The sequence below is a fragment of the Quercus lobata genome, chromosome 8 (assembly GCF_001633185.2).
Source record: "Quercus lobata isolate SW786 chromosome 8, ValleyOak3.0 Primary Assembly, whole genome shotgun sequence".
In the NCBI taxonomy this organism is placed as follows: Eukaryota; Viridiplantae; Streptophyta; class Magnoliopsida; order Fagales; family Fagaceae; genus Quercus; species Quercus lobata.
The window spans coordinates 5342902-5369555 of record NC_044911.1 but is presented as its reverse complement, the minus strand read 5'-3'; the positions used below and the strand labels follow the sequence as shown (position 1 = coordinate 5369555).

Here is a 26654-nt window from a genome sequence, read left to right as displayed (position 1 = left end):
ATTTATTGTAGCTCCACTGCATCTCTGGCTAAGGGTGTAATTTGCATCTCTACCTAATTTTTTTTGGGAAGAAAATTGCACAAAAGTTTTTTGGTGATTGATAACTAGTTACGCATGTCTAAAAGTCTAAATCAAGTAGTCCTATTATGTTTCAGTCAACAAATTCACGTGGATAGTAATTTAAAAAAACAATTATCATCAAAGAAACTTATTAATGTTTGTTAAAACTGGAAAAAATATATCGGATGCATGATGCAGTGAATTAAAGGGGGCATGTTTTTCCATTTCATTAAAATTTATATGTTTTCTTTTTTGAGAATCTGGTAATTAAATATTTTTATGTTTTCATTAACTAAGAAAATGCTAAATACCCACCACTAAGTATATGTTGTGCACTTTACCAAAAAAGAAAGAAAGTATATGTTGTGTATCTCTGACTTGCTATGAGAAACAAGAATATTTCAATCCATGCATTGTTTTAGAAGGTAAAAAAGGGTTAATAAGTAGTAATGAGTAAATGATATTCTTTGAAGTGTCTTATGTCTGGCCAAACATCAAGAAATATTCACAAGTGCGCAAGGCTCCACTGAAGTTTAATAATTATTCTCTAAAAAAAACTCAATAACAAATTAAAATTCCTTTGACTATTCTCAAAAAAGCAAAAATTAAAAGTTTAGCATGGGCTAATCTTCAATATTAACAACTGTTATGAAAATAAACTCACTAAGGCAAGATTAAAGAAGAGAGAAAAAAAAAGTAGACAGAAAATTTATGTGGTTCGGTAATATGTCTATATCCACAGACGACAACAGAGAAAGTTCCATTAAAATAAGGATATTATAATAGTAGCACAATAGCAGCACCCTATTGTATTTGCACTAGGCTTGTAACACTACACTTTCTCACACAATACAATTCCTCAAGCCCTAACATAGTATATTTACTAGGACTTAGTTTCTTTATGCGGTGATGCATATCTCCAAAACCAAATAGGACATGGTTTCCTACTTTCACTAGAGAAAACTCTTAAAAAAAACATTTATTAAAATTGTAATACTCTTCTTACACTATGAAGATTTGGTTAAGAGTGAATTCTCATTAACTTGGGAAATAACGATTACACAGATCTTTATACACAAGCAGAGAGAGGGAAAAACTAACAGATAAGCATAACTAACTTCTAACTAACTAAATACACTGTACAACTAATCACGCACACACATGCTGCTCACGTGTTCACTACCCAAAGTTAAACTACATGTAGTTTTTATCAAAACTGCTTAAGCTACTCGTTGTCTAGCCTTCATTCTTTTCTGCAACTTCTATAACTTCTGGTCTGTCTAATCTAGTTCCTTCTTTTTGTTTCTTTGATTTCTGATATACACAAACCACCTCAACGATAAACCTACTACTCCACAAAATCTAAAATAGAGAAATAAGGGATGAGCTCCCCAACTATTGATGTTAAAAAATCCACTATGAATTTTATTTTAAGCGAATTTGCTGTTACTTATTTGTTTAAATTTTTAACCAGTAATAAATAAAATGTAACCAAAAAAAAAAACTGTAAATAAAATATCACAACAAAAAATACATCATTATAGCCTTAGGCCTAAAAAAAACCCCGACTCTGACTCTAGATCATGAGAAATTTTAGTGATACTTTTCAAAGATATCAAAGTAATTAGTAGAAAATGTTTTCTCAATTATATATTCACTAAGTCTTTTATCCCATTTTAGAGCATTCCCAAAGAACTGAACAAAAGTTCAAGCGAAACATTTTCTACAAAATTGCTGGGGAGCCGGGGCAATTTTATTTTATTTTTTACAATCAATGTCAATTTGCGATTTTGAAATTTCAAATATTAGTTTATATTGGTTGGATCAAGGATCACTCTTCATTTATATACAATCACACTTTACGTTTTATTCCAGTCAATATTTTGGTGATTATTTTTGAAATTTCTAGATTAGGTACACACAGGGAATAGTCTAAGTACCCACCTAATCAAATTAAGCTATCAGCAATGTTGATTTGAAATGGAGATATATTTCATGGTTAAGACTTATTCATAAACTTGATAATAGACAAAGTGATACCTTATTTAATGACATGATACTAGATACACTTTGTTATATTTAATCTAAACTACCAAATTCCAAATAGAAATGATCCTAATACAGTCTAAACAGAGTTTTATAAAGAAGCAAACAGTACTGTGATACATACAAACAAGATCTAATCCTGGACAGCCACCATTTTTAATGATCTGCAGCAAGTTAAGGCTCACAATTTTGTTTGACGCTTAGTAGAGAACATTCAACATCGTCATCACCTTGTTCAACAGCTTGCTGGTAAGCAGAGACACAGAAAAATTAAAGAAAATAGTTGGCCAAATAGCGTATATTAATGTTGCTGGGGATGGCTATCGGTAGGGTATACCCATACCCAACCCAATTAATTTATTCATGGATACCCAATTATCTTATCTAATTAGTATCCATATCCAATTGTTATCCAGTTTATTTACCCATGGATATCCATACCCTACCCAAACCCGATTTTTATAAAATCACCAAATATGTTCAAAAATCAATAAAAAGACCAAAATATCCTCAAAATCTCTAAAATGAGCAAAATACCCATGAAACCTCTAAAATTACCAAAATACCGCTGATATCTCTAAACTCACCAGTAGGACTGATATTGGGTTGGGTCGGATCGGGTTTACTGTGACCCGAAACCCGACCCGATAGAAATTGGGTTTAACTGTCTTAAAACCGACCCGACCCGATTTTTCGGGTCGGTAACCGGGTCGGTTTTCCGGGTCTCGGGTCGGGTCTCGGATTGGACTTTTTTTTTTTTTTTTTTTTTTTTTTTTTTTTTGTTTTAAATGGAGGGCTGATGCAATTGGAATTATACCAGGCCTAACAGAATTCCAAGGTAATAATGATAAGCCCAATTTTTCATAACAAAATCAAATAAGCCCAAAGAATAATTTTACTATCTAAGCCCAAAGAACCAAAACCTGCATATCTACAATTGGGCAACGAAATTTCAAGGAATATTGGTAGATTGGTAGATACAATTCAAGCATAGAAAGTCTGCTGCTCCCATCAAAATAACCATCTGGGCTCCCAATGTTTTGATCAAAACAAGGATATAATTAAAAGAGAAAAGATTGAAGATTCACCTATTCAAGTCTATGGCAATAGCAGAATTGCCAGACACATTAAGATGAACTTTCAGGGAAAAAACAAAAAAACAGAAAAGAATATCTTGAAGTAAACCAAATAATACAAAAAGGGCCAACCCACAAACACAAACAAAGAAGAAATTTTTAGACATCTCCAGATCATTGAACATCAAAATTACAAGCTAAAATAATTACAAAAGAGCTTCCATTTCCAAACTCCAAGTGAAAGTTGCTTCAATATTTTCCACCTACAGCACCAAAGGGGAAAAATCAATAATAAACAAGTCATTTAACAGAATTCAAATTTCTAAGATATACTCATATCCCATTCAACATAACTAAGATCAAAACAACCAACCAGATCAAGAAAAACAATACTCACTAACAAGATCAGTCAAGATTTGTAATAGTACTTGATGGTGAAGGTGATGCTGTTGAAGGTGAAGCTAACTTCGCTTCCAAAAAAGCTTCAAAACATTTTAGAACAACAATATATATTAAATTCCAATTAATGTACTAACAAGATATATTAAATTTCAGTTAAAACACAAGTTAATAAATTTTAAGAACATTACATTTTCCATAATCTTCAAATAGCTCAACATCATCCATGGCTTGTCGAAGCGAAATTTGCACTAAAGATTGAAGCCAATTTTGAGTACATATAAGAGATTGTACCATCTCAGGAGCAAGTGAACTACGGAATGGGTCTAGTATACGTCCTCTCGTACTAAATGCCGACTCAGAAGCCACAGTAGAAACAGGTACAGCCAACACATCTCGTGCCAGTCGAGATAGTATACTATACTTATTAGTATTATACTTCCACCAAGCCAGTATATTAAAAGTTTTGTCATTTTCCCCTTCAATATTCTCCATTAAGTATTTTGCAACCTCATCTACACACCCAACAGGTTGTTTTCCTTGCCTAAAAGCCTTGTATTGAGAGGCAATAAATCTGTCTGGATCATCATCATCATCATCATCAACATCAACACTAACACCTTCCATCCTTGATATCTCACTCGCACTTTGTATAGACACATATGATGAATGAGTTGAATTATAATGCTCATACAAGCGTTTCAATACACTTTCCACAAGGTTAGTGATAACCTTAGCAGCATTCTCCCCATACAAATTTGATAAACAATAATTCAAATAATCTACCTTCTTTTGAGGATCAAGCACCACAGCAACATATAAAAGCACATTTCCCTTCTTTGATGAATCCTCCCCGCTCCCCCAATACTTGTCAAACTTTTCAAAACACACACAGATAGAAATATCAGACACACACAAACAAAACAACACTATCACACACACCCAAATAGAACAACACGGGAAGGATGACTTACCCAGAGATAACTGAGCCCTGAGGGAGGTGGCGAGAGAACCACAAGGCAGAGAGCTGAGGGAGGCGGCTTGAAACAGAGTAGGGTTTGATTCAACAAAAAAAAAAAATTTCGGGTTCAGAGTAGTATATTTATCTGACCCGACGCCTGACCCGAAACCGACCCTAACCCGAAAATGAGACCCGAAACCCAACCCGAATATTCTCAGACCCATCCAAAACCTCTCGGTTCGGGTCGGGTCGGGTCGGGTTTTCAGGTGGGTCGGGTCCTTGCTCAGTCCTACTCACCAGTTATGCTCAAAAACCACTAAAATGATTAAAATATCTCAAAATCTCTAAAATGAACAAAATACCCATGAAATCTATAAAATGACCAAAGTACTCCCAAAATCACCAAATATGCTCAAAACAACTTAAAATTACAAAAATACCCCCTAAACCTAAAAAATGACCAAAATACCCCCAAAACTTAAAAAATGATGAAATACCCACGAAACCTAAAAAATGTCTAAAATACCCCCAATACCCAAAAATTACTAAAATACCCCCTCAACCTAAAAAATGACCGGAATACCCCCAAAACTTAAAATTTGACTGAAATACCTCCCAAAACATAAAATTACCAAAATACCCCCCTAAACCTAAAAAATGACAAAAATACCTCCAAAACCTAAAAAATGACTAAAATAGCCCCTAGAACTTAAAAATTACAAAAATACCCCCGAAACCTAAGAAATGACCGAAATAACCTCCAAACCTAAAAAATGATAGAAATATCCCTGAAACCTAAAAACTTATTGAAACACCCCCGAAACTTAAAAATTACCAAAATACCCTCGAAACCTAAAAATTGACTAAAATACCCCGTAAACTTGAAAAATAACCAAAATACCCCCAAAATATATCAAATGACCAAAATACCCCGAAATCTAGAAAATGACAAATGCCGCTAAAACTTATATGATGGTAAAAATACACCCTAAACCTAAAAAATGTCTAAAATACCCTCAAACCTATGAAATGACCAAAATACGCCCTAAACCTGTAAAATGACCAAATACGTCCAAAACGTCTAAAATGACCAAAAATAACCTCAAACCTCCAAAATTACCAAAATTACCCTGAAACCTATAAATCGACAAAATAGCCCTAAACCTCTAAAACAACCAAATACCCATAGAAAATATATAAAATGACCAAAACACCCTTGAAACCTTCAAAGTGACCAAAATACCCCTAAACTTGTAAGATGACCAAAATACATTTGTAACCTCTTAAATTACCAAAATAGAGGGTTGGGGTATTTTGGATGTTTCGAGGGTATTTTTGTCAAGCTTAAAGGTTCTAAGAATATTTTAGTCATTTTGTAGGTTTTGAGGGAATTTTGGTAATTTTTTAGGTTTTGGGTTTATTTTGGTCATTTTTTTAGATTCTAAGGGTATTTCAGTCATTTTTTAGATTACAGGGGGCATCTTTGTCAGTTTTTAGGTTTTAGGGGTATTTCGTTAATATTTATATTTTGGGGCTATTTCGGTAATTTTATAGGTTTCGGAGGTATTTTGGTAATTTTAAGGTTTCAAGGGTAATTTTTTAATGTTTCGAGGTATCTTGGTCAATTTTTAGGTTTTGGAGGTATTTCAGTTATTTTCTAAAGTATTTGGGTCATTTTTTGGGTTTTGGGATCTTTTGGTCATTTTATAGGTTTTGAGGTTATTTTAGTCATTTTTTAGGGTTGGGTGTATTTTTATCATTTTATAGGTTTCAGGAGTATTTCGGTCATTTTTTATATTTAGGGGGGTATTTCGGTTATTTTATATATTTTGGGGGTATTCTTGTCATTTTATATGTTTAGGGGGGTATTTTGGTAATTTTAAGATTTCGGAGTATTTCAGTCATTTTTTAGGTTTAGAGGATATTTTGATAATTTTAAGTTTGGGGGGGGGATTTTGGTCATTTTTAGCTTTCAGGGGGTATTTTGGTCATTTTTTAGGTTTCGGTGATCTTTCGGTCATTTTTTAGGTTTATAGGGTATTTTGGTAATTTTTAGTTTTCGGGGGTATTTTGATCATTTTTTAGGTTTTAGGGGTATTTTGGACATTTTTAATGTTTCGGGGATATTTTGGAAATTTTTAGGTTTCAGGGGTATTTCGGTCATTTTTTAGGTTTAGAGGGCATTTTGGTCATTTTTAGGTTTCAAGGAGTATTTTAGTAATTTTTTATGTTTCGAGGGTATTTTGGTCATTTTTAGGTTTTAAGGAGTATTTCAGTAATTTTTTATGTTTTGAGGGTATTTTGGTCATTTTTTAGGTTTTAGTGGTCTTTCGGTCATTTTTTAGATTTATGGGGCATTTTGGTAATTTTTAGTTTTCGAGGGTATTTTGGTCATTTTTTAGGTTTCGGGAGTATTTCGGTCATTTTTTATGTTTCAAGGATATTTTGGTAATTTTTAGGTTTCAGGGGTATTTCGGTCATTTTTTAGGTTTAGGGTGCATTTTAGCAATTTATAGGATTTTAGGAATAATTTGGTCATTTTCAAGTCTTAGGGGTAATTTGGTAATTTTGATTATTAATTAATTGAGTGGGTTGGTTAAATGGGTAATAATGGGTAAATGGGTAAATATCCAAACCCTACCCAAAATATTTGGATAATATCCAAACCCTACCCAATTACCTTCTACCCATTAAGAATTGGATATTACCCAGAATAATTGGATCGGATAGGGTTGGATATCCATTACCCAATGGGTATGGCCATTCCTAAATGTTGCATAGTCTTCAAGCTTATTATTCTAATCAGAAATTTGTTACACTCACCTTTGAGCACTCTCTAAATTTAGCAATTTCTTCTTCGTCTAGATCTTTCATTGTTTGGGATTCTCACCAAACAATGAAAGATAAATTGTTCAAGTATTGGAAGTGATTAAATCACCAATTTTTTCCAAAATTTGTGGATTTTCTCTTCTTATATTATGTTAAATTAATTATTGCTCTAAAAGTTTAAGAATCTCCCTCTTTTTGTGTGTGTGGAAATGTTAATGAATTCTTTAAGGGTATTGGTTTAGGAACTATTTTAAAAAATATTGTATGGGAAAATGATAAAGTAATTAATTTTTCTAACTGTTTTTTTTTTTTTTTTAATATTTCCCATGAAAGTGATACTAAAAACTTTCCTAAAATAGTTTATTAACAATTGCCCTAAGGACACATGTTATCATGACATTTTTTTATACCATATTAAATTATCAATTAACTTTGAAATTTAAACTATTAGAAAATTGTGAATTTAATGGTTAACTATAATTCTATCAAATTATGATAATTAAGTTTGTTGTTTATATATATATATATTTTTAGAGCTAATTACAACATGCTGCTAATCCCACAGTTTGAACCCTTTCTCCCTTAAACCCCCAAGCAGTTTATACATGAAGAGGTGCCAACATGCTGCTAATCTCATAGCTCTCAATGTTAAACTGCACAGCATAACAGAAAATTGAAAAGAAGCAATTACCTCCACCAACTACAAGAGCGAATTACAGAATGACACATGGCCACTAATATAACTAAACAACAAACTACAGCTATTTACAACAGAAACACTTGACGACTTGCAGCATAATATCTTCTGAACATAAACGGCAGAAGCTATATTATAAGCTTCTTGTCGTGAAATGTAAACAGACCAAACCAAATATGACCAGCCGTTTAGATTGCAGCTTTTCATTTTTTTTTTTTTTTTTTGAGAGGCTGCCCCTATAGAACTAGGGGCTCAAGTATTATTGATAATTTCTGCAGAATACACAGCAAAAGAGGACAGAGGAACTTCCTCCATCCAAGTACAAAAAGGGGGAAAATTACATGCTGTTCTTGCTAGACTATGAGCTACCTTGTTCCCTTGTCTTCGAGTGTGCTGGAATATCACGTTCTTGAACTGAGCCGCCACTGCGTTAATGTCAGAGACAATGTGACCAAAGGAAGTTGCAAAGTAGTCTTCACGATTCATGGCTCTAATTGCAATTTCCGAGTCTCCCTCAAGGATGACTTGATCAAAACCAAGTTCATTGGCAAAGAAAAGAGTCATCCTCGCTGCTAACACTTCCACCATCTCCACAGAAGTGGACAGAGGAATAATTTGTGTTGATGTAGCCATAACTAGACCGAGGTCATTACGAATGATGGAGCCTAAACCAGCTATTTCTTGCTCCTTGAAAACAGCCCTGTCGAAGTTTATTTTGAACCATTCCGTTGGGGGGGGGGGGGGGGGTTTCCATTTGATAGGGGTTCGGATAGGAGGGGGTTTTGGAGGCATGGCAGTGGCTAGTTGAAACTCATGGAGAGCGTCTCTGGCCCTTGAATTAAGTAGCTTCAGGTCCAGCACCTCCTCACCCAATCTCAGCTTATTTCTTCTGAGCCAGATCTGGTTGACTAACATTGCAAACAAGATTGTATTGTGGGGCTGCTCCAAACAAGTTTTAAACACCTCCAGGAAGGTCAAGCAATCTTGAGTATTGTTTTTCAAGGGCTCAAAATGAACCTTCCAAACCTCATTTAGCTTCGGGCAAGACCAGAGAGAGTGGAAGGTGGACTTCGGCTCTGTATTGCAGACTTGGCACGTGGGATCAGTGAGGACCTTTCTATGGGTGAGGTTTGCCCGGGTTGGCAGTGCATACTTTGTAGCTCGCCACATCAGAGTTTTGGTTCTGTTAGGGATCTTAAGATTCCATAGACCCTTCCAAGGGTTACTAGAGTGAGGCCTATTTGTGGTTCCACCAGGGGAAGGCAAGTTTTCATTTACCAGGAGTCTGTAGCCAGCCTTGACTGAATACAATCCATCCGAATTGCTTGGCCAGAACAACTTGTCCTCTGTTTCCATGATGCTTATGGGAATTGACCTTATCAACTTGGAGTCCCGTGGCGTGAAGTTACTGTTAATTGCATCTGAGATCCAAGATCTATTCTCCTTATTGATTAGAACCGCAACTTGAGCCTCACTACTCAGGAAGGATGGAAAGGATTGGACTTTAGAGTTATGAGGGTCAGGCAGCCAGCTGTCTTCGTAGATAAGAATGTTCTCGCCATTCCCCACCATCCATTGAGCCCCCTTTTTTATGACGTCCCGACTCTTGAGAATACTCCTCCAAGCAAAAGAACCCTTATCTTCCTTTGCATCAAATATACTACCATTGGGAAAGAACTTTGCTTTGAAGAATTTGTGGAAAAGAGAGGTTTTATCCTCGAGAAGCCGCCACACTTGTTTTGCTAATAATGCATCATTGAATTTTTGTAATTCCTTGAAACCCATTCCACCAAGGTCTTTTGGAAGACATAATGAGCTCCACTTCATCCAGTGAATTTTCCTTTGGTTACCACGGTGGCCCCACCAGAATTTGCGAATCAATTTTTCAACGTCACAGCATAATGTGATGGGGAGTTTGAAACAACTCATGGCAAAGGTTGGGATGGCCTGCACTATCGCTTTTAGTAATACTTCTCTACCGGCTTGGGAGAGGAGTTGTTCTTTCCAACCTTGTAGTGTAGCCCACACTCTCTCTTTTATGAACATGAGACTTGCCTTTTTGTTTTTTCCTATAAGGGTGGGAAGACCAAGGTATTTCTCATATTGTTTCACCTTTTAGGCCCCAAGGTAACTTGTAATTTGCCCTATGGCTGAACGGGAGGTTGATTTACTGAAGAAAAGAGAGGACTTCACTCTATTCAGTTGCTGACCAGAGGCTTTTTCATAGCTATTTAAGGATTCTTGGATCTTTTGACATTCGGAGATTGAGGATCTACAGAAGAGCAAGCTATCGTCGGCGAAGAACAGATGAGTTAGCCGGGGACCTTGCCTGTAAATGGAAAACCCTCTGATTTGACCAGAATCTGCAGAGTGTTTAAGTAAACTGTGGAGACCTTCTGTGCAGAAAAGAAAAAGGTAGGGGGATAGTGGGTCCCCTTGCCTAATGCCTCTAGTCGGGTGGATGGTTGGGAAGGGGTCGCCATTAATAAGAATCGAGTAGCTCACAGTTGAGATACATTCCATCAATAAAGCCACCCACCTATCGGCAAAACCCAATTTTTTCATTATTTGCTCTAAATACTTCCATTCAACCCGATCATAGGCCTTGCTCATGTCTAATTTCATGGTCATGAACCCTGTTTTTCCTTTTTGATGATGTTTCATATAGTGCAGTGTTTCAAAGGCCATCAATATGTTATCAGTTATCACTCTGCCTGCTTGAAAGGCGCTTTGGTTTTCCGACACTACAGAGGGGAGGATACCCTTAAGCCTATTTGCAAGTACCTTAGACACCACTTTGCAGATCACACTACATAAGCTAATTGGACGGAATTCTGTGATTCTTTCAGGAGATTTAACCTTTGGGATTAGAGCAATATGGGTATGATTAATTTCTTTTGGGATTTTACAGTTTTGTAAACAATCCAACACAGCAGAACAAACATCATCACCAACAAGTAGACCAAAAAGATTAATAAAAGATTGGAGGCATATCGTCAGGGCCTGGGGCAGAAATGGGTTCCATCTGTTTCATGGCTAAGTCCACCTCTTCCCTGCTAAACTCTTTGAGCAAAGTCAAATTCATAGGCTCAGTAACCTTGGGTTGGATCTTTTCGAGGATTTTGCTCAATTCAGAAGGAGAGGAGGATGAGAATAGAGGCTGGTAGTAATCCACAGCAATACTTTTGATCTGACTCTCCTCAGTGCACCACACGTTCTGGTTGTTTTTTAGACCCATAATCCGGTTTCTCCGAAACCTTTGAGAAGCCTTACTGTGGAAATAAGCTGTATTTCTGTCTCCATTTTTCAAGAAGAGAACCCTTGACCTTTGTTGCCACATCAAATTTTCCTTATCCAAAATGCTATTAATTTCCCTTTGGAGAGATTTTACTCTCAAGGGGTCACCTCCACTGGCTGCATCCATTTCTACTCTTGAAAGGAGGTTCATCTTCGCCTTAAGCAACCTCTTGACATTACCAAAAGAATTTTTGCTCCATTCAGTGAGTTTCTCTCCACAGTTTTGCACCTTACCAGCCACTTCGGGCATGGTTGCCCCAATGATAGGAGGACCCCAAGCTTTAGTGACTGTGCTGCAACAGCCTTTATCCCTAAGCCACATTTGTTCGAATTTAAAGGAACGTTTTGGTTTAGGGGTAATACCTTCAGGCTTCACAATGATCACTTGGTGGTCCGAGGAGTTTGAATGAAGGTGTTGGACTAAGGTGCCCGGATTTTGAGATAGCCAAAGGTTATTTGCGACTGCTCTGTCCAGGCGCTCCAGGACGAAGCCGCCATGCCGGCGACCTTTCCAGGTGAATTTCTTCCCCACGTAACCCAAGTCCTTTAATCCAGCTTCATCCAAGACATCACAGAAGTCGTTCATTGGAGATTCGCCTCTTGGGCTCATACCATTCTTCTCATGAGACCAAAGGATTTCGTTGAAATCCCTAGTGCAAAGCCACGACAAAGAGAGGCTCCTATGCAATCGGCGAAGCAAATCCCAAGTGTCGCACTTTTTCGCCGGATCAGCAAAGCCATAAATACCAGTGAGGTGCCATTTATTTTCCAAAGAACTCCCAACCACCGAGTCGATGTGATTTGGCGATGAGGAAATCACCTCAATCTTGAGCGGGTCTTTCCAAAACAGAGCCAAACAACCCAATTTGTTGACTTTCGGTGTAACCCAGTGATGATCAAAACCTAGCTCAGCACACAAACTAACCAGCCTAGCTTCGCCTGCCCACGTCTCGGCTAGGAAGAGGGCGGTGGGATCTTGTGCCCGAATAAATTTCTCGAGCTCATGAACGGTGCATCGGTTCCCAAGCCCACGCATGTTCCAGAATAACAAACTCATCTTGATCGGTGGGGTTGTCGGCTAGCCACCGCCGTTTGTGTAGGACGATTTGGGAGCACATCTTCACTGGTTGCTAAGCGTTTCAGGGGTTGTGAGTTTTCTAAGCTTGAAGATGCTCCACGTTTGCCTAAAGAAGTCTCAAGTAACTCATCATTTGGGCTGAAGTTGGGTCTTTGCATGCGGACCCATTTTCTATCATTCTCCGGGTTTAGCTGATGAATGGGCGGAGAGTTGTTTGTAATGTCCCTGAGTCGGCTTGAGTGGATGGGCCCGGACGGTTGTAGGCTTGAGTGTGAGGTGTTTGGAGTGTGAGGCCCATTTTGGATAGGTGGAGTGCATCTCTCTTGGTTGCCATTTGAAATTTTTTCCGCGGGGACCAGCTTGTCAAAACAGTGTATATCCCTGTCAATGTCAGCAATTAATTCTTCGAAAAAAAAAGGCTTGTTTGTCTGTAATGGAGGGACCAAGACATGGGCCGTCGAATGAGCTGGTGTGGAGAGTGTCACTTTTGAAGGGTTGTCAGGGACGTGGTTTGCAGCTTTTTCCGTGGTTTTTGACGGTAGGTTTGATGGGATTTCCCACGCCTCTACTGGTGGGGGTTTCTGTGGTTGAGTTTGAGGTCAGCCTGGGTCTGGCCGAAATTTACGGCTTTCTTGGTAGCAAAGAAGCCAGGTACAACTAGGAAACTTTTCCGTGAAGCCATGAAAGGAGCTGCTCTCATCCAAGGACTGAAGTGTTGGTCCTCTTTTCGAAGGGATCCTTCGCTTTCGATCCATCGATCGCAATCCTTATCTGGGTGGGTGAGGCAGCCACACCAGTAGCATAAATTTGGGAGGCGTTCGTACTTGAACGAAACCCAGTGTACCTCATCATTATCAAGGGTGATCCGCCGTCCACGGCAGAGAGGGAAGGAGATGTTTATTGCCACGCGACCGCGAAGGAAACTCCCACCATCGCATTCATTCGGGTTCTCTGGCTGGAGAATAGTACCCAATTCGCTACAAATCTGTTCAGCAACAGTTTTATTTCTGAACCTAAGTGGAATGTCGTGTACTTGAACCCAGAACGTAACGGTGGTCATGTCGGAAGGGTTGATGGCTGCGGAGTTGTCGTATCTTGATAACACCATAATGTGTTTATCAAAACACCAGGGTTCAGCTGCAAGGATTTTTTCGACGTCTTCTTTGGCATCGAAGGAGAAGAGAATCAAGTGGTCGCCGATAAACTTCATCCTAAAGCCTGTTTTCGGTCTCCACAGGTGGTTAAAGGTGTTGGCTATGGAGTCAAGGTTTATGGGGCGTTTCGTGAGAAAGCGAGCCACCATGGATGACTCTGTGGTGGATTGGTCAACTTTCAAGACTACTCCTGAATATTCCTTCTCAGATAGTGAAAGGGATTTCCATCGGTGTGACAAGTCATCCATCTGATAATCTAGGGGGAGGAAGGGAGGAGGAGGAGGAAAGATACGTGTTTCCCAGTGATCCCAAAGAAAAAAACCCAACTAGCCTGTGGATAACTGTGTTATTCACAGGGACGAAATGCCTCAAACGAGGAACTGCACTGCTACAGACCTAGGAAGAGCTTTCAGAGAAAACCCATCCAAGGAGCGAGCAACCATGGTAGGTCCATTTAATAATGAAAAGTTTGTTTTGATTGCAGCTTTTCATTTAATAGCACAGGGTATATATATTGCTACAGTATTCACCATACCTTTATTTTGTTTATTTATTTTTTTATTTTTGACTAAAATGGTAGAACTTTATTTTGTTTTTTTGAGTACACAAATAGAAAAAAGAAAAAAGAAAAAAGAAAAATAAGAGAGAGAGAGAGAGAGAGAGAGAGAGAGAGAGAGAGCATATATTTGATTGGTAGCAACCAGAAAATTTTACATTAAAACTACATATTTGATTCAAAGTTCAAACGAAAGATTTTTCTTTTTCTATTTCTTTAATTTTAATTTTTATTTTACGTGTCCAAGTGGGTTTATAGATAGAGAGTGATAGATATTGTGATTAAAAGAGCAACAATGAATGGCTTCTTTTATTTACAGCTTTTGTGTGTGTGTGTTATTGTGTCTCAGATTTTGGACTTCCCATGTTTGTTTTCTTATTAAAAGCTGTATGATACTAGATGTCCCATTTGTTGCATTTTACATGTTTGTGGAAATGTGTGTGAGAATTATGTGATTTATTTTTGCATTTTTATAGAGTTTGTGGGGCTTCTCTAGGTGTTTATATTCCATTTCCTAGACAATGCCCAATGCACGCCCTGAAGGGACATGAACTATTGCTATTGTTGTGAGCTTAGGAAAGAATTCAAAATTTCAAATCCATCATCCTTTATATTTATTTCCCTTTTAGTTTTGTTTCCTCAATACTTATTTGTTATTTGTACTCATGATTTCTGACACTAACCATTGATAAATTTATCAATGATATGGAAAGAGAGAAGCTAGTTAGATTTAGCTCTAATATAGCTTTTGATGGCTATTAGTGTTATTTCCTTATTTTGTAATTGTTGTATGCAAATACATCATTCTTTCTTTTTTTTCGTTTCCCTTTATTAGATTTTTTAAAACTTATTTGTAAATATTGGAAAACTAATGCTCTGACTATGTGCTCCTTATATTTGATTATTTTAGATACGAGTTTTTGCATATGTATATAGGGTGGATTGAAGGAATAAAGTTGGAAGAGAGAGATGGCTACGTTTTCTGGTTATTTTCTATAATAATAAGTTATTAACAGGCACTTTGCTATCTTGATATTCACACGCTTATAACCTTCATATTTCTCTATCTTTCTCATTTTGTTATCTTTTATTTTCTTTGTGGTGACTTTCCATTTCTTCACCATTTTCTATCTTTGAAAGATGGTGAAATTATGACATTTGTAAACGACGGGGGAGGCGGGCAGGACATTGGGTGTTTTTGGAGACTTACTGATAAAAGAGACTTGAATCTTTTTTCTTTTTCTTTTTTAAAGAAGAAAGCCTTGATTCTGAGTACGAGGACTTGACTTTGTAACTTACATTGCGACAATTTGGTTGGTTTCCTTTTTTGAAAAAAATCAACTGATGAGTGGTTATTAGAATCTAAACAAGCACTAAGAAAAGGACTCAGCAGGGGTCCTATCATGGAAAAAAGGGGCGTATGATCACTACAAAAATTATTATTATTTTTTTTCAAAGGTTGATAACATTGAAAAAAGTACTAAAAACCAAATAAATTTACGGCTTTTAGGGCCCGTTTGGTAGAGGAGTTTAAGTAATGTTTTTTGTAGTTTTTTGAAATACATATGAGTGAAAAAGTATGTTGAAATATATGTAATGTTATTTAAAAACTGAAAATGAGTTGTTTAACAACTTTACCAAACAGGCCTAAGTGATTGAAGATAACAATATGTTGAAAAAACTCAAGTTTGTTATAGTGGACTATAGACATTTGACTAATAGTGAAACACGCACCATGTTGGGGAAGAAAGTTGCACATAAGTTTTTTAGGTGATTACCACTGCTGAGTCCCTTTCTTAGTGCTCATTCACTCAAAAAATTCAAGATAATACTGATAGTAATTAAAAATCATAATAGAGACTTATTAATGTTCTTATATTTCCATTTCATTGTTGTGTTTCTTCATAAATAAAAAAGTGCTACCCACTACTTAGTATATGCTAAAGTGTGTCTATATGAGAAAAGATATCATTGCATAGTTTTATAAGGTGTTAAGAAAAAAAAAAAAGGAGAGGAAGAAGAAGAAGAAAAAAGAAGAACCAGTGCAGTTTATATGACTAGTTACTCCAATATTTACCACATCTAGTTTTGCGAGGAAACAGATGAGGACCTTTATAAAAAAAATAAAAAAAATGAAAAATAGATTATGGTAGTGACTTGTATTTTTTCACAAGCATTATAGTAAAATCCTAAAATCTCATTCTGCATAAATGGTTCATAATTTAATGTGAGTAATTTTTGGGTTTCATTGGCTATATTTTGGACAATATGCTATTTTACATTAGCTAGTGCTAATGCTCTAATCCATATTGAATATCTTGCTAGCTTAGCTTTGGTAATTCTTGTGGTTAACAGCCATTACCTTTGTAAATTCACACTTGTTTGGCAATATTGGGGAAGACTTTGATCTCAAGAATGGTGGTTTTTCTCAACACATAAGACCTCCTGAACGTAAAAACCACTGTGGATGAATTGTTTAGGAAGATGAATAGATTTTGGTTGATAAATGTCTTGAGTTATACCATAAAAGATAGTATTACATTTCAGGTGGAGTTCTGAGTACTACTGTTGGCTTCATTAATCCCTCTCTCGTTCTTGTAATTACTAGGAGTAAAATAAAACCCACTGAATGCATTTCTTTTTCAATTTCTGAATTCTTGTTTTAGGATTTTCTGTTAAAAATATTCTATTCCGGCATTCAATAGAGAAGACTAGAAGAATGAGAAATAACGCAAGGCCGACCTTAGAACTAAATCAAACATGCCAGACACTGACAGTCTCAAAAGAAACAAATAAACACATGAAATACCCTCAAATACATAGATAGAGACCATGAGAAACCAAGATACCCCGGGGCTAGCTATGTCCAATTTGTCACACAATCTCTTGACAAACAGACACAGAAAAGTGAAAAAATAAAATAAAAAAATACAAAAATAAAAGTTGAACATATCTATCCTAAGAAGAAGAAAATAGCACCTTAATTCATTCAAGCATGTTCCACCCCTCATTAGCCACCATTCGAATGCCCTGATGTAATTTAAAGGCTCACAATCTTCTCTCACTGCTAGTAGAGAATAGGGTCTTCGTCACTTTCTACTTACCTTGCAAGTTTATAACACAGAAAAATTATAGAATATACAAACTACTAATATTGTTTCTAATTCTAAGATATGTTTATTTGAAATCATAACATAATATAATTCTAAACAGAAGTTTGTCAAGCTCACCTAAGACCACCCTTGAATGCATTAAGTTCTTCTTCGCCCAAGTCTTTTATTATTAGGCCTTCTCGTCTTTCCATTTTGTTCTCCTTCAACAAACCTTACAAGCCAATGAGGTTTTTCTGTTTTAAAAGCAACATATCCCACAGCTAATCCAAACACCAAGCCACATCCATAGCCAATTAACACAGCCTTCCAACCAAATCCTATTGCGAACATTGAACCATTGTCTTCTTGGATTATTGATGGTCTTGGTGGTGGTGACTCATCACTGCTACATTTCATTGACAAGGGAAATCCACACAGTCCTGGGTTCCCATCATATGAGGTGTTTTGAAATGTACCAAATTGTTTTTCTTGAGGTATAGGTCCAGTAAGCAGGTTTTGTGAAAGGTTTAACACAGCCAAAAATGTTAGACTTGTTAACTGCATTGGAATTTCTCCAGTGAGCATATTTGAAGAGAGATCTAAGGATTCAAGTGCTGTCAAATTTGCCAATGATGATGGGATATGGTTGGATAGACTATTATGGGAAAGGTTGAGCACTCGAAGAAACTTCAAGGTTCCAAGGGTTTTTGGAATTTTTCCATAGAACATGTTCCTTGATAGATCGATGATAGTCAAGATAGTCAAGATTTGACTTAGGGCAAGTTCATTCCCCTTCATTGTTATTATGATGGAGTCTGGGTACACCGTTACTAAATAGTTTTCTGTAAGATCCGTCCCTGAAAAGCCAGACTTAAGAGTATTCCCCTATATATTTTGGACCATCTTCACTTTCATTGGTTGTCATTATAGCCTTCAACTGTTCAAAAAATTGAGTAGGTAAACTACCAATAAAATCATTGTGAGAGAGGTCAAGAATCCGAAGTTTAGGGAAAAACATCCCACCAGTCTTATGGTTTCCAATGGGACCATAAAATTTGTTGGACCTCAAGATAAGAACTTGTAACTTCGGAAGAGCTGCCAACCAATAAGGGAATGAATCATTTATCATGTTTTCTGCCAGGTTTAGAAGTTCCAAATTTATACAGTTGACCAAAGATTTTGGTAATGTGCCTTCTAAGTAATTGTCATTCAAGCCAAGAGCTCTCAACCTGTTACCTTTTGCAAATGTGTCAGGAATGGTGCCATGGAAGTGATTCCCTCGCAAATCCATTACTGAGAGAAAATTACTGATGTTTCCCAAACATGATGGGATTGTACCTCGCAAATTGTTTTTACTGATCACAAGGATTGTGAGGAAAGTTGCATTGCAAGCCGTATATGGGATCTCTCCACTAAATCTATTTCTATGCATAAAAAAGGAATTCACGGAAGATGGTACAGCAGGAAGCTTTCCATGTAGTAGATTAAAAGAAAAGAGAACAGTTTTAAGATTTTTGAGATTTTTGAACATATCAAGGTCCACAATGCTAGTCAAGTCATTTGATGAAAGATCAAGATAGTTAAGATTTGTAAGATTAGAGATAGACTTGGGAATAGAGCCATAGAACCTGTTATTATCCAATGCTAGAACCTCCAGTGAATTGCTAAATTGAAATTCACCAAATTGACCAGTGAGTTGGTTAAAAGACAAGAAAACTGAGGTGAGTTTTGTGAGGTTGGTCAAAAAATCAGGAATCCTACCTCCAAAGTTGTTATATCTAAGGCCAACAAAAGTGAGATCCTTTATGTTTGAAAGTGATGATGGGAGTTGGCCAGTGAAGCTGTTAGTTCCAAGTAAAATTTTAGTAAGTCTCGTGAGGTTCCCAAGCCACATTGGTAATGTTCCTGTAAAATTGTAATTTTATGAGATGCAAAAGATCTCTAAGGACTATAATGTTGATAACTAAAAGTTCAGGATCTTACCACTAAGATTATTGGCTCGTAGATCCAAGGAGGAGAGTTCCTTGAGATTTGAAAGGGATGACGGCATCTGACCACCAAAATTGTTAGCTGATAAATTCAAGATGGTGAGTTGTGTAAGGTTACCAAGCCAGGTAGGAATCGGCTCACTAAAATTGCAACCACTCATGATCAAATGACTTAAAAATGTAAGCTTGCCAATTGATTTGGGTAATTCTCCCGAGTAATTTGTGTAAGAGACATCCAAAACCCTCAAGGCGTTGCTTGAATTTACCGTTGGAAAAAACCATGTCAGTTCAGGATTATGCGCTAAACTGAGCTCTTGCAGGTTTGGTAGGCGGAAAATGTGATCAAGTAGCCTCCCACGCAAGAAACAACTGTCAAGTGTAAGGGATGTCAAAGTGGAAGACACATTCATTAAAGAACTCAATGAAACAGAAGACATGTTAACATGATCAAGATGAAGTTCCCTTAGCTTGGTCAGATTTTGAACAAGCCTCTTCACAACAGATGTTTCAAGGCTAACATTTCCATAGCCAGAAAGGTCCAGTGAGGCCAATTCGGAGAGGTTTGGTAATTCAGACGGGACTTGGCCAGAAAACATGGAGTAAGAAAGGTTAAGATATTTCAACCTTACAAATTGGCCAAACCCAGATGAAATTGGCGAATGATTGAAGTAGTTGCAAGCGAGGTTGAGCTGTTGCAAGTGAGGAAGATGAAATAGAGAACTTTTGGAAGGTACGGTGCCATAAAGCCAGCTACAACTGAGGTCAAGGCCAATCACATCTCCCTTTGTGCTATCACACCTAACCCCGTCCCATGAGCAACAATCAGTGTCTTCCTTCCAAGACTTCATCTTTGGATAGGAACGATAACCAGCTTCCTCACAAACAGAAGAAGCCTCTTTTGAAAAAGAAAATAATTGCTTGAATTGCAGCAATGCGGAACTCTGGTGTTGGGAGCACAGTAGTGCTGAAGAAAAGGAGGAAGAAGAAGTTGATGATGAAGAAATGTATTGAGAAAACAAGAGCAGTAAGAAATAAAAGAGTTGAGAGAGCCACATTAGTCTCCTCATCGTTCCTAATGAGATATTAAGCAAATATGACTGTCGTGAGTAGAGAGCTGGAAGGTAAGTATTTTATAGGAAAAACCCACGAATTGATAATATATAATAATAACCATCTCTTGTCCACACAGCATGCCTATTCTTGACGCTTCCATCTCTGTTATAGATCATTTCCTATCTTTGAACAATCATGAAATTTTGACTTTGAAAACAATGGGGGAGGCGGTCGGAGGGTGGGTGGGTGGGTTTGTAGACTTGATAACAAAGGCTTGACTCTGTGACTTACATTGGGACAAGGTGGTTACTGACTAAACAAGCACTAAGAAAGGGACTCAGCAGGGGTTCCATCATAAAAAAAACTAGTCGCTAACCCATGCGATACACGGGAAAATTAATAACTAAGTTCTAAAATAGTGTTATTTATTTATTTTTAAGAATGTTAAATAATACATGAGTATTTATAGAAGTTCAAATCTCTAAAAACACTATACCGATATGAGAAATTTGATTGCTTTGTTCTACCCAAGTACAAAGTTAAAACAACATCTAACTTTGTATAGCTTATTTGTACCTTTAGTTAACAACCTCAAACAACTCGTTGGCATCCTATGTCTATTATCAATTGCATCCTTTCTTTCATGAAATTTAAGGTCTCTGAACAGTCTCTATCACCTTTTTTAACATAATCCCTTCTATTATTCAGTCTTTTTGCGAAATCATGGTTGTTTATTCCTTGTTCTTGTCATCATCAATGTTGCTTAAAAAATCACATTTAGGAGTATCATTTGAAAAGTCATATATGGTGCAATTAGTAAACAGTAGAAAGGGAGCACAACATGCAAATACAAGAATGCTTTACATATCTTTATATAAACTACATCCATTTAAATATATATAAAAAATAAAAAAAAATAAAAAAAACATATTAAAAGAAAAACATTAAGGACCTTGAACTTGGTGAACTAAGGTTATAATATTATTACATATAATGTTATTCATCAGCCTTGTCTCAATCTTGTGTGCACTGCAAGCATCTAATTGTTCATTTGTAGAAACTCCATCTCATGTAGGCCAGGCATTATAAAAGTATACATCCTCAGTCTCGTGCCCTTCAAAAGGAAAGAGAAATACAAAAGAAGCTCACCAATGCAACCCTTTTTACCTTAACGATCAAAAGAATAAAAGTTAGACATCCTTAAGCTAAACTCTCTCAATCAAAAAAGAGGAAACAACAATGTGATATTCCTTTTTGTTAAAAAGAGAATAAACAGAATAAATATTCCTAAGTAAAAACTAACCTCAAAGATTCCATGCCATTGGTGAGTGGTATAATTAGTCCAGTTCATCACCAATCAAAATGAAAAGCCATCTTTCTCCTTAAAATTCATAAGCTGCAATAAAGGAGTTGTTATACATTCTCTAAATCCTACATGTTATAATCTATTGTAAATTGGAAAGAGATATATTCTCCTAGAGATTCAAGATATGATGAGAGGGAAAACTATTATCAAATTTGATGGAAATGAAAAAGAATATCATATCATTCTCAGGTAAAACTAAAACATACAGTTTTTTGGATAGAAATTTTATGGTGTGAGCCTAAGAAGGGACCATCATGCATAATTTTACATGATAAGCTACAACCTAAATATGAAGAAAATAGTCCTCTTTCTAATGCTAATTAGCCAAGAAGGTCATATCATCATATTTTAATTAACCCCTCCTTTTTCCTAACAAATCCAATTCTTAAGGCCTTTGTGCACAATAAAGCATTTTGAACTCTAGATGTAGGTTGTAGCTTCACTTCAAGTGAGAACTTGAGTTTAATATTGATCTTCAATAGCTTCTTTTCTTTAATTATTGTCATAACTATGTAATTTATTTTTCTGTTTTTTTATCTTAATTTCAAAAAATAGAGTAGCCATTGGGAGAACCCATGGTCTTGAAGAGACAATGCAAAAATAGAAGAGAGTTTATTATACCTTTTTTATACGCAAATTTGAGTAAGCATTGAGTATATATGTCCACTTATTAAACCTGAAAAAGGGACATTGTACAAAATCAAATTGTGTAAAAAGAACAAAAAACTAATGTAATTCATCAAACAATTTGCATTTTTGAATCAACAACAAATTCAAACCAAAAACCCTATAGATGATGGGAATAAAGTTGAGAATAATAATGTGTTAAGAGAGTTATAAATTGGATTAATTGAGCAAAAAAATTCCAAAAAGAAAATTTAAAAAGAAAAGAGAAGTACATATTAGAATCTGTACAGGGAAGACTTCCTGTTGTAGGTTTTCGTGAGAAGAGACCTATGTTTCTTGAAAACCAAAAAAGAAAGAAATTTTGAAATAAAGAAAACACAGGAAACATATTGGAAGCAAAAAGTACTACTCACGATACCAGTTAAGAATACACTTTGATCATATATATAATTATTTAAGACATACAATTAGAGAAAGATTATTAATCAACCTCATGCAATTCATCTAAAAGTAAAGAAAATTAGACTCAACTTTTACTTAAAATTGAAACCTAAAACAAATCCTAGTATCAAAATTTTCATAATCTCATAACGTAAGATTAGTACCCAATTAAAGAAACAAATGGATTGTAGAGAACCAAATTTAAGGTACATAAACTATCCTACAATTATATTATGACTATTTGATAATCCTTTTAGATTTTTAATGAAGCTCCTAATCCACTATTTTATCAAATATGGGAATGACAGATAAGTTTGCTTAAGTTTCAATTCAAATTTTCAATCTCTTTGTTAATTTACTTGTAGAAAGTTCTGTAGACAAACTTCGTAAAAAAAACTGACAAAGAACAATGGTTCTAGGAATTTAATTAAATAAAACTGTATCTCACCAAAGTTCAGTCTGTCTCTTGAAAGAAAGAAAATACACTTTTTAATAAACAAACATAAGTTGTCATTAAGACTTGCTATGACAATTTCTCTATACTTTTTTTCATATCAATAAAAAATCTGCTACCCCATTATCTTATGCCACTTTGTTGATTACTAAAAATTTTTGCTTTAAAGATTGAAAATAAACAACTTTCAAGGGAAAGAACCATCAAATTTTAATGTGGTTAAGCATTAGAACACAATAGGGGAAAATAGGACAAAATAAGGATCTGAAATATTATAGACAAAATAAGGATCTAAAATATTGTAGACAAAATATTATAAAAGAGTTTCTAGTCCTCTTGCCTACCGAAGTTTTGAACGTGAAATTAACATTCTAGAATGTGCATCACTTTCTTCTACCTTAGAGCATAAACTTGTAAACAAAACTAATATAAATAAATACGTTTAGATCCCACTAGAAGCAAAAGGAAAAATTATACCTTCTAGATGCAAGCCTTGTCTTAAGAGATCTCTGAAATTAACTTTTCTTGAAGCTTCAAGCAAAGCTAAACACCAACTTAGAAAACATAAATAGTCATAATTTCCATGGGTCAAATAATTTGTTTAAGCATTACAACACAACAATTGATTTAAAAGGTATAATTTCCCGTTGTTTGGCCTACCAAAGTTTTGAACCATAAATTTGAAAGGGACAGATGTTTGGCTGAAAATGGCCTCTGTGCAATTAGAGGAGCCTAGAAAATTGGACTAATGGTAAGCAGTGGACTCTCATAGAGCATTGTAGAATGGCCACATTAATTTATGCAATAATATATATATATATATATATATATATATATTTATTTATTTATAGTATAAACACAAAAAGAAAAGAAAAAATGCAGGATTTCTTGTGAGAGCTCTCAAGCCAATAAAGGTGAACCACCTTCAACACCATTCTCACATTTCACTTCCTCTCAAACTTGACTTCTACTTCCACTTCCACAACCAATATTATCTCACTGATCACTCAGAACTATCATAGTTTTGGTAGTTTTAAACTTCAAGTAACTTTGCTTCTCTTTTTCTCTTTACTGTCATAACCTTGTTTAGTTTTTATTGATCACTTCTAAGTACTTGAAATTATAGTTTCTAAGGAACTTACATGGTTTAGGTGCTAAGAACTTAGCATTTCTCATATGCGTCCTTGATTTAGATTTAGCTCTTCTTCAAAAGCTTCCTTTAGATGTTGCTTTAATTATACTGGAAAAAGTTAAATATATTATCTCAGTTGTTTCAAAATGAAGCACAAGAATGCCCTCATTTTGTTCCATTAATACAGTAGTAAACTAATCGGAAAAGCCATTCTGAAGCTTCCATAGACATAAAACCATATATATTAATTCAATTGACATCTGTAAGGTACAAAGTATGTGTTCTTAGATGAATTAATTAGTATCAATATGAGGAGCATATAGGTTCTGATATATAAGATCTATTAATAGTTCCCAAAACCATTCTTTGTTCTTAAAGGGAACAAATATGACAAAGAAATTGGACTTGAATAAAACAGGACACGTAATTTTTAAAAATCAATTAAATCTCTGAATCAATTAAATCTCTGAATCAATTTCGATGCTGCATTACACATCACTAAAACTATCAAAGTGCATAGTTTAATGCATAACTTAATAGGAGATTAGGAGAAAGAGAAACAATAAAATTTGATAAAACAATACCTGCAATTGTGTTAAGACGTATATCATTGATTGAAAAATAGCCTTCCTCATCTGCTTTGCTCCATAATTGGTATTCCTAATAATTGGGAATTGACATGCAAAGGTAAAATCTCTTTCAAATCTGGTTTAGGCATTTCTTCAAATAGTTGAGGAGGAAATAACACATGCCTTTGATTTGTGAAAAAGGATTTCGTTAAAACATAAAATTAGTAGAGATTTATAGGAAATTCACTAGAAAAAGGTCAGGGAAAAAAGATTCAAATAGAAAAAAAATATTAGGAAAAAAAAAAACACAATAAAGAAAGTAAATTCAAAGAAAAGATAAAGAACTCTCATCAAACCATATCGTCTCCCCAGCAGCCAGATTTGTCCGATGGAATTTTCTTAATAGCTGAAACTTGATTTGTCCGAATGACCAATGAGAGTCGGTCTCTTAGATTTGATTGGGAATTTCTGTGGTTTTGAAGTATTTCTTGTACAACGACAGTTAGAGATTGGAACGAACACTTCAAATGGAAATTATTTAACTTCGTTAGTTTAGGTGGTGTCTTTTGGGAAGACAAAATATGTTGGTTCGGAATTTACTGAAATGGTGAGTAGATAGTAATAGTAGATACTAAAACGTTTTAGATTTTCTGAATCAGTGTATGTGTGCCAAAAAACCTAGGCAGCAAAATAAAGCAAAACTTGTAGGTAAAGCAAAACCTATAAGATTGTTGTCAGATTTTGAGGAAGCTAATGTAGATAATGGCATTTGGGGGAGGAGAAGGGTAGAGAAATAAAGAAGAAAGAGGAGAAGGAGAATCGCGTTTTTCGGTATCGGGTTTGATTTTTTTTCCTGAAAAAGTTTTGGTGAAAGAAAAGGTACAACATGAAGAAGGCAGAGCATCGGGTGTGGGTTTTAAAAAAGTTTTATTATTATTATTATTTTAATATTATGCTGACGTGGAAAATTGTGGGAGTTTCAAAAGCTTTGGTTATATATATATATATATATATATGGCATATGATCAAGGAAGTGAATACCTTACCAGAAGCTGTACCGGTTTGGCCAACAGTACGATATATTTCGGATACTGATCAATACCAATGTACCATTTTAGGTTTACCGATATAAATAAATATATATTCATTAATTTAAGTTTTATTGATTAAATCTCATAAATATAAGTTATATAACCATATTGTCAATGACTCAATTCTTAACCTGTAATTCTAATCCAAGCTCAATAAAAAATAATAGATACACTTATTAAAAAATAATAACAATCAAATTAATATTATATTATATTAAAAATAAGAACTAATCTGCCACACGTGGGACTTTTAAAATTTCAATTCATTTGGTAGCAAAAGTCAAAAAATGCTAGCTGTAAAGTAACAACTATCAATAAATATCAATTTGAAGAGTTTTTAAAGTATGCTAGCTGTAAAGTCTATTTCTTGTTCTAGCTAAATATCATTTGAAAGTTAGAAAAACCGAGAAAGAGAGAGAGAAAGAGAAAGTTAAATGGAGAGAGAGAGAGAGAGAGAGGGGAGAGAGAGAGAGAGAGAGAGAGAGAGAGAGAGAGAGAGAGAGAGAGAGAGAGAGAGAGAGAGAGAGAGTTGCTGGTGGAAGGTGAGAGTGAGAAAGAAACAATTTTCTTTTTCCGATATGGTATGAATTTACTAGCCAAAATTTGATATAAGTCTCCGATACAGCTGAAACGACCCGGTAAGGCCGGTATATTTTTCGGAACGAAACTACCTTGTTTCTATACCGAC

The 26654-nt window shown here is 35.5% G+C and overlaps 2 protein-coding genes and 1 long non-coding RNA gene across 5 annotated transcripts in view; all 3 read right to left on the bottom strand.

The window, feature by feature from the left end:
* The window catches only part of LOC115956173 (receptor-like protein 19), a 103491-nt gene that overhangs the window by 11239 nt on the left and 65598 nt on the right, over nucleotides 1-26654 (bottom strand). The window lies entirely within an intron of this gene.
* Nucleotides 17091-19415, bottom strand: LOC115955686 (receptor-like protein 38). 3 transcript variants are annotated; one of them, XR_004084177.1, is made up of 3 exons: nucleotides 19229-19415; nucleotides 17384-19150; nucleotides 17091-17257 (listed from the first exon to the last, which is right to left on the bottom strand). XR_004084177.1 is itself a non-coding variant. In XM_031073935.1 (2 exons), the coding sequence occupies exons 1-2, from the start codon at nucleotides 19392-19394 to the stop codon at nucleotides 18117-18119; spliced, it is 1200 nt and encodes a 399-aa protein (XP_030929795.1). In that variant the 5' UTR covers nucleotides 19395-19415; the 3' UTR covers nucleotides 17279-18116. The 3 variants fall into 3 exon arrangements, 1 of the variants encoding a protein (XP_030929795.1); XR_004084178.1 differs by having other exon boundaries at nucleotides 17091-17249; XM_031073935.1 differs by lacking the exon at nucleotides 17091-17257 and having other exon boundaries at nucleotides 17279-19150.
* LOC115955687 lies at nucleotides 21624-23771 on the bottom strand. The gene is made up of 3 exons (XR_004084179.1): nucleotides 23652-23771; nucleotides 22274-22328; nucleotides 21624-21682 (listed from the first exon to the last, which is right to left on the bottom strand). It is a non-coding gene; the product is annotated as an uncharacterized LOC115955687 (long non-coding RNA).

Bases quoted from the DNA above. Each gene is read 5' to 3' on its own strand.
- LOC115955686 (XM_031073935.1), bottom strand. From the start codon at position 19,394: ATGAGTGGTTGCAATTTTAGTGAGCCGATTCCTACCTGGCTTGGTAAC. The intron at 19,151-19,228 runs GTAAGATCCTGA...ACAATTTTACAG, and splicing joins ACGAGCCAATAATCTTAGTG to GAACATTACCAATGTGGCTT.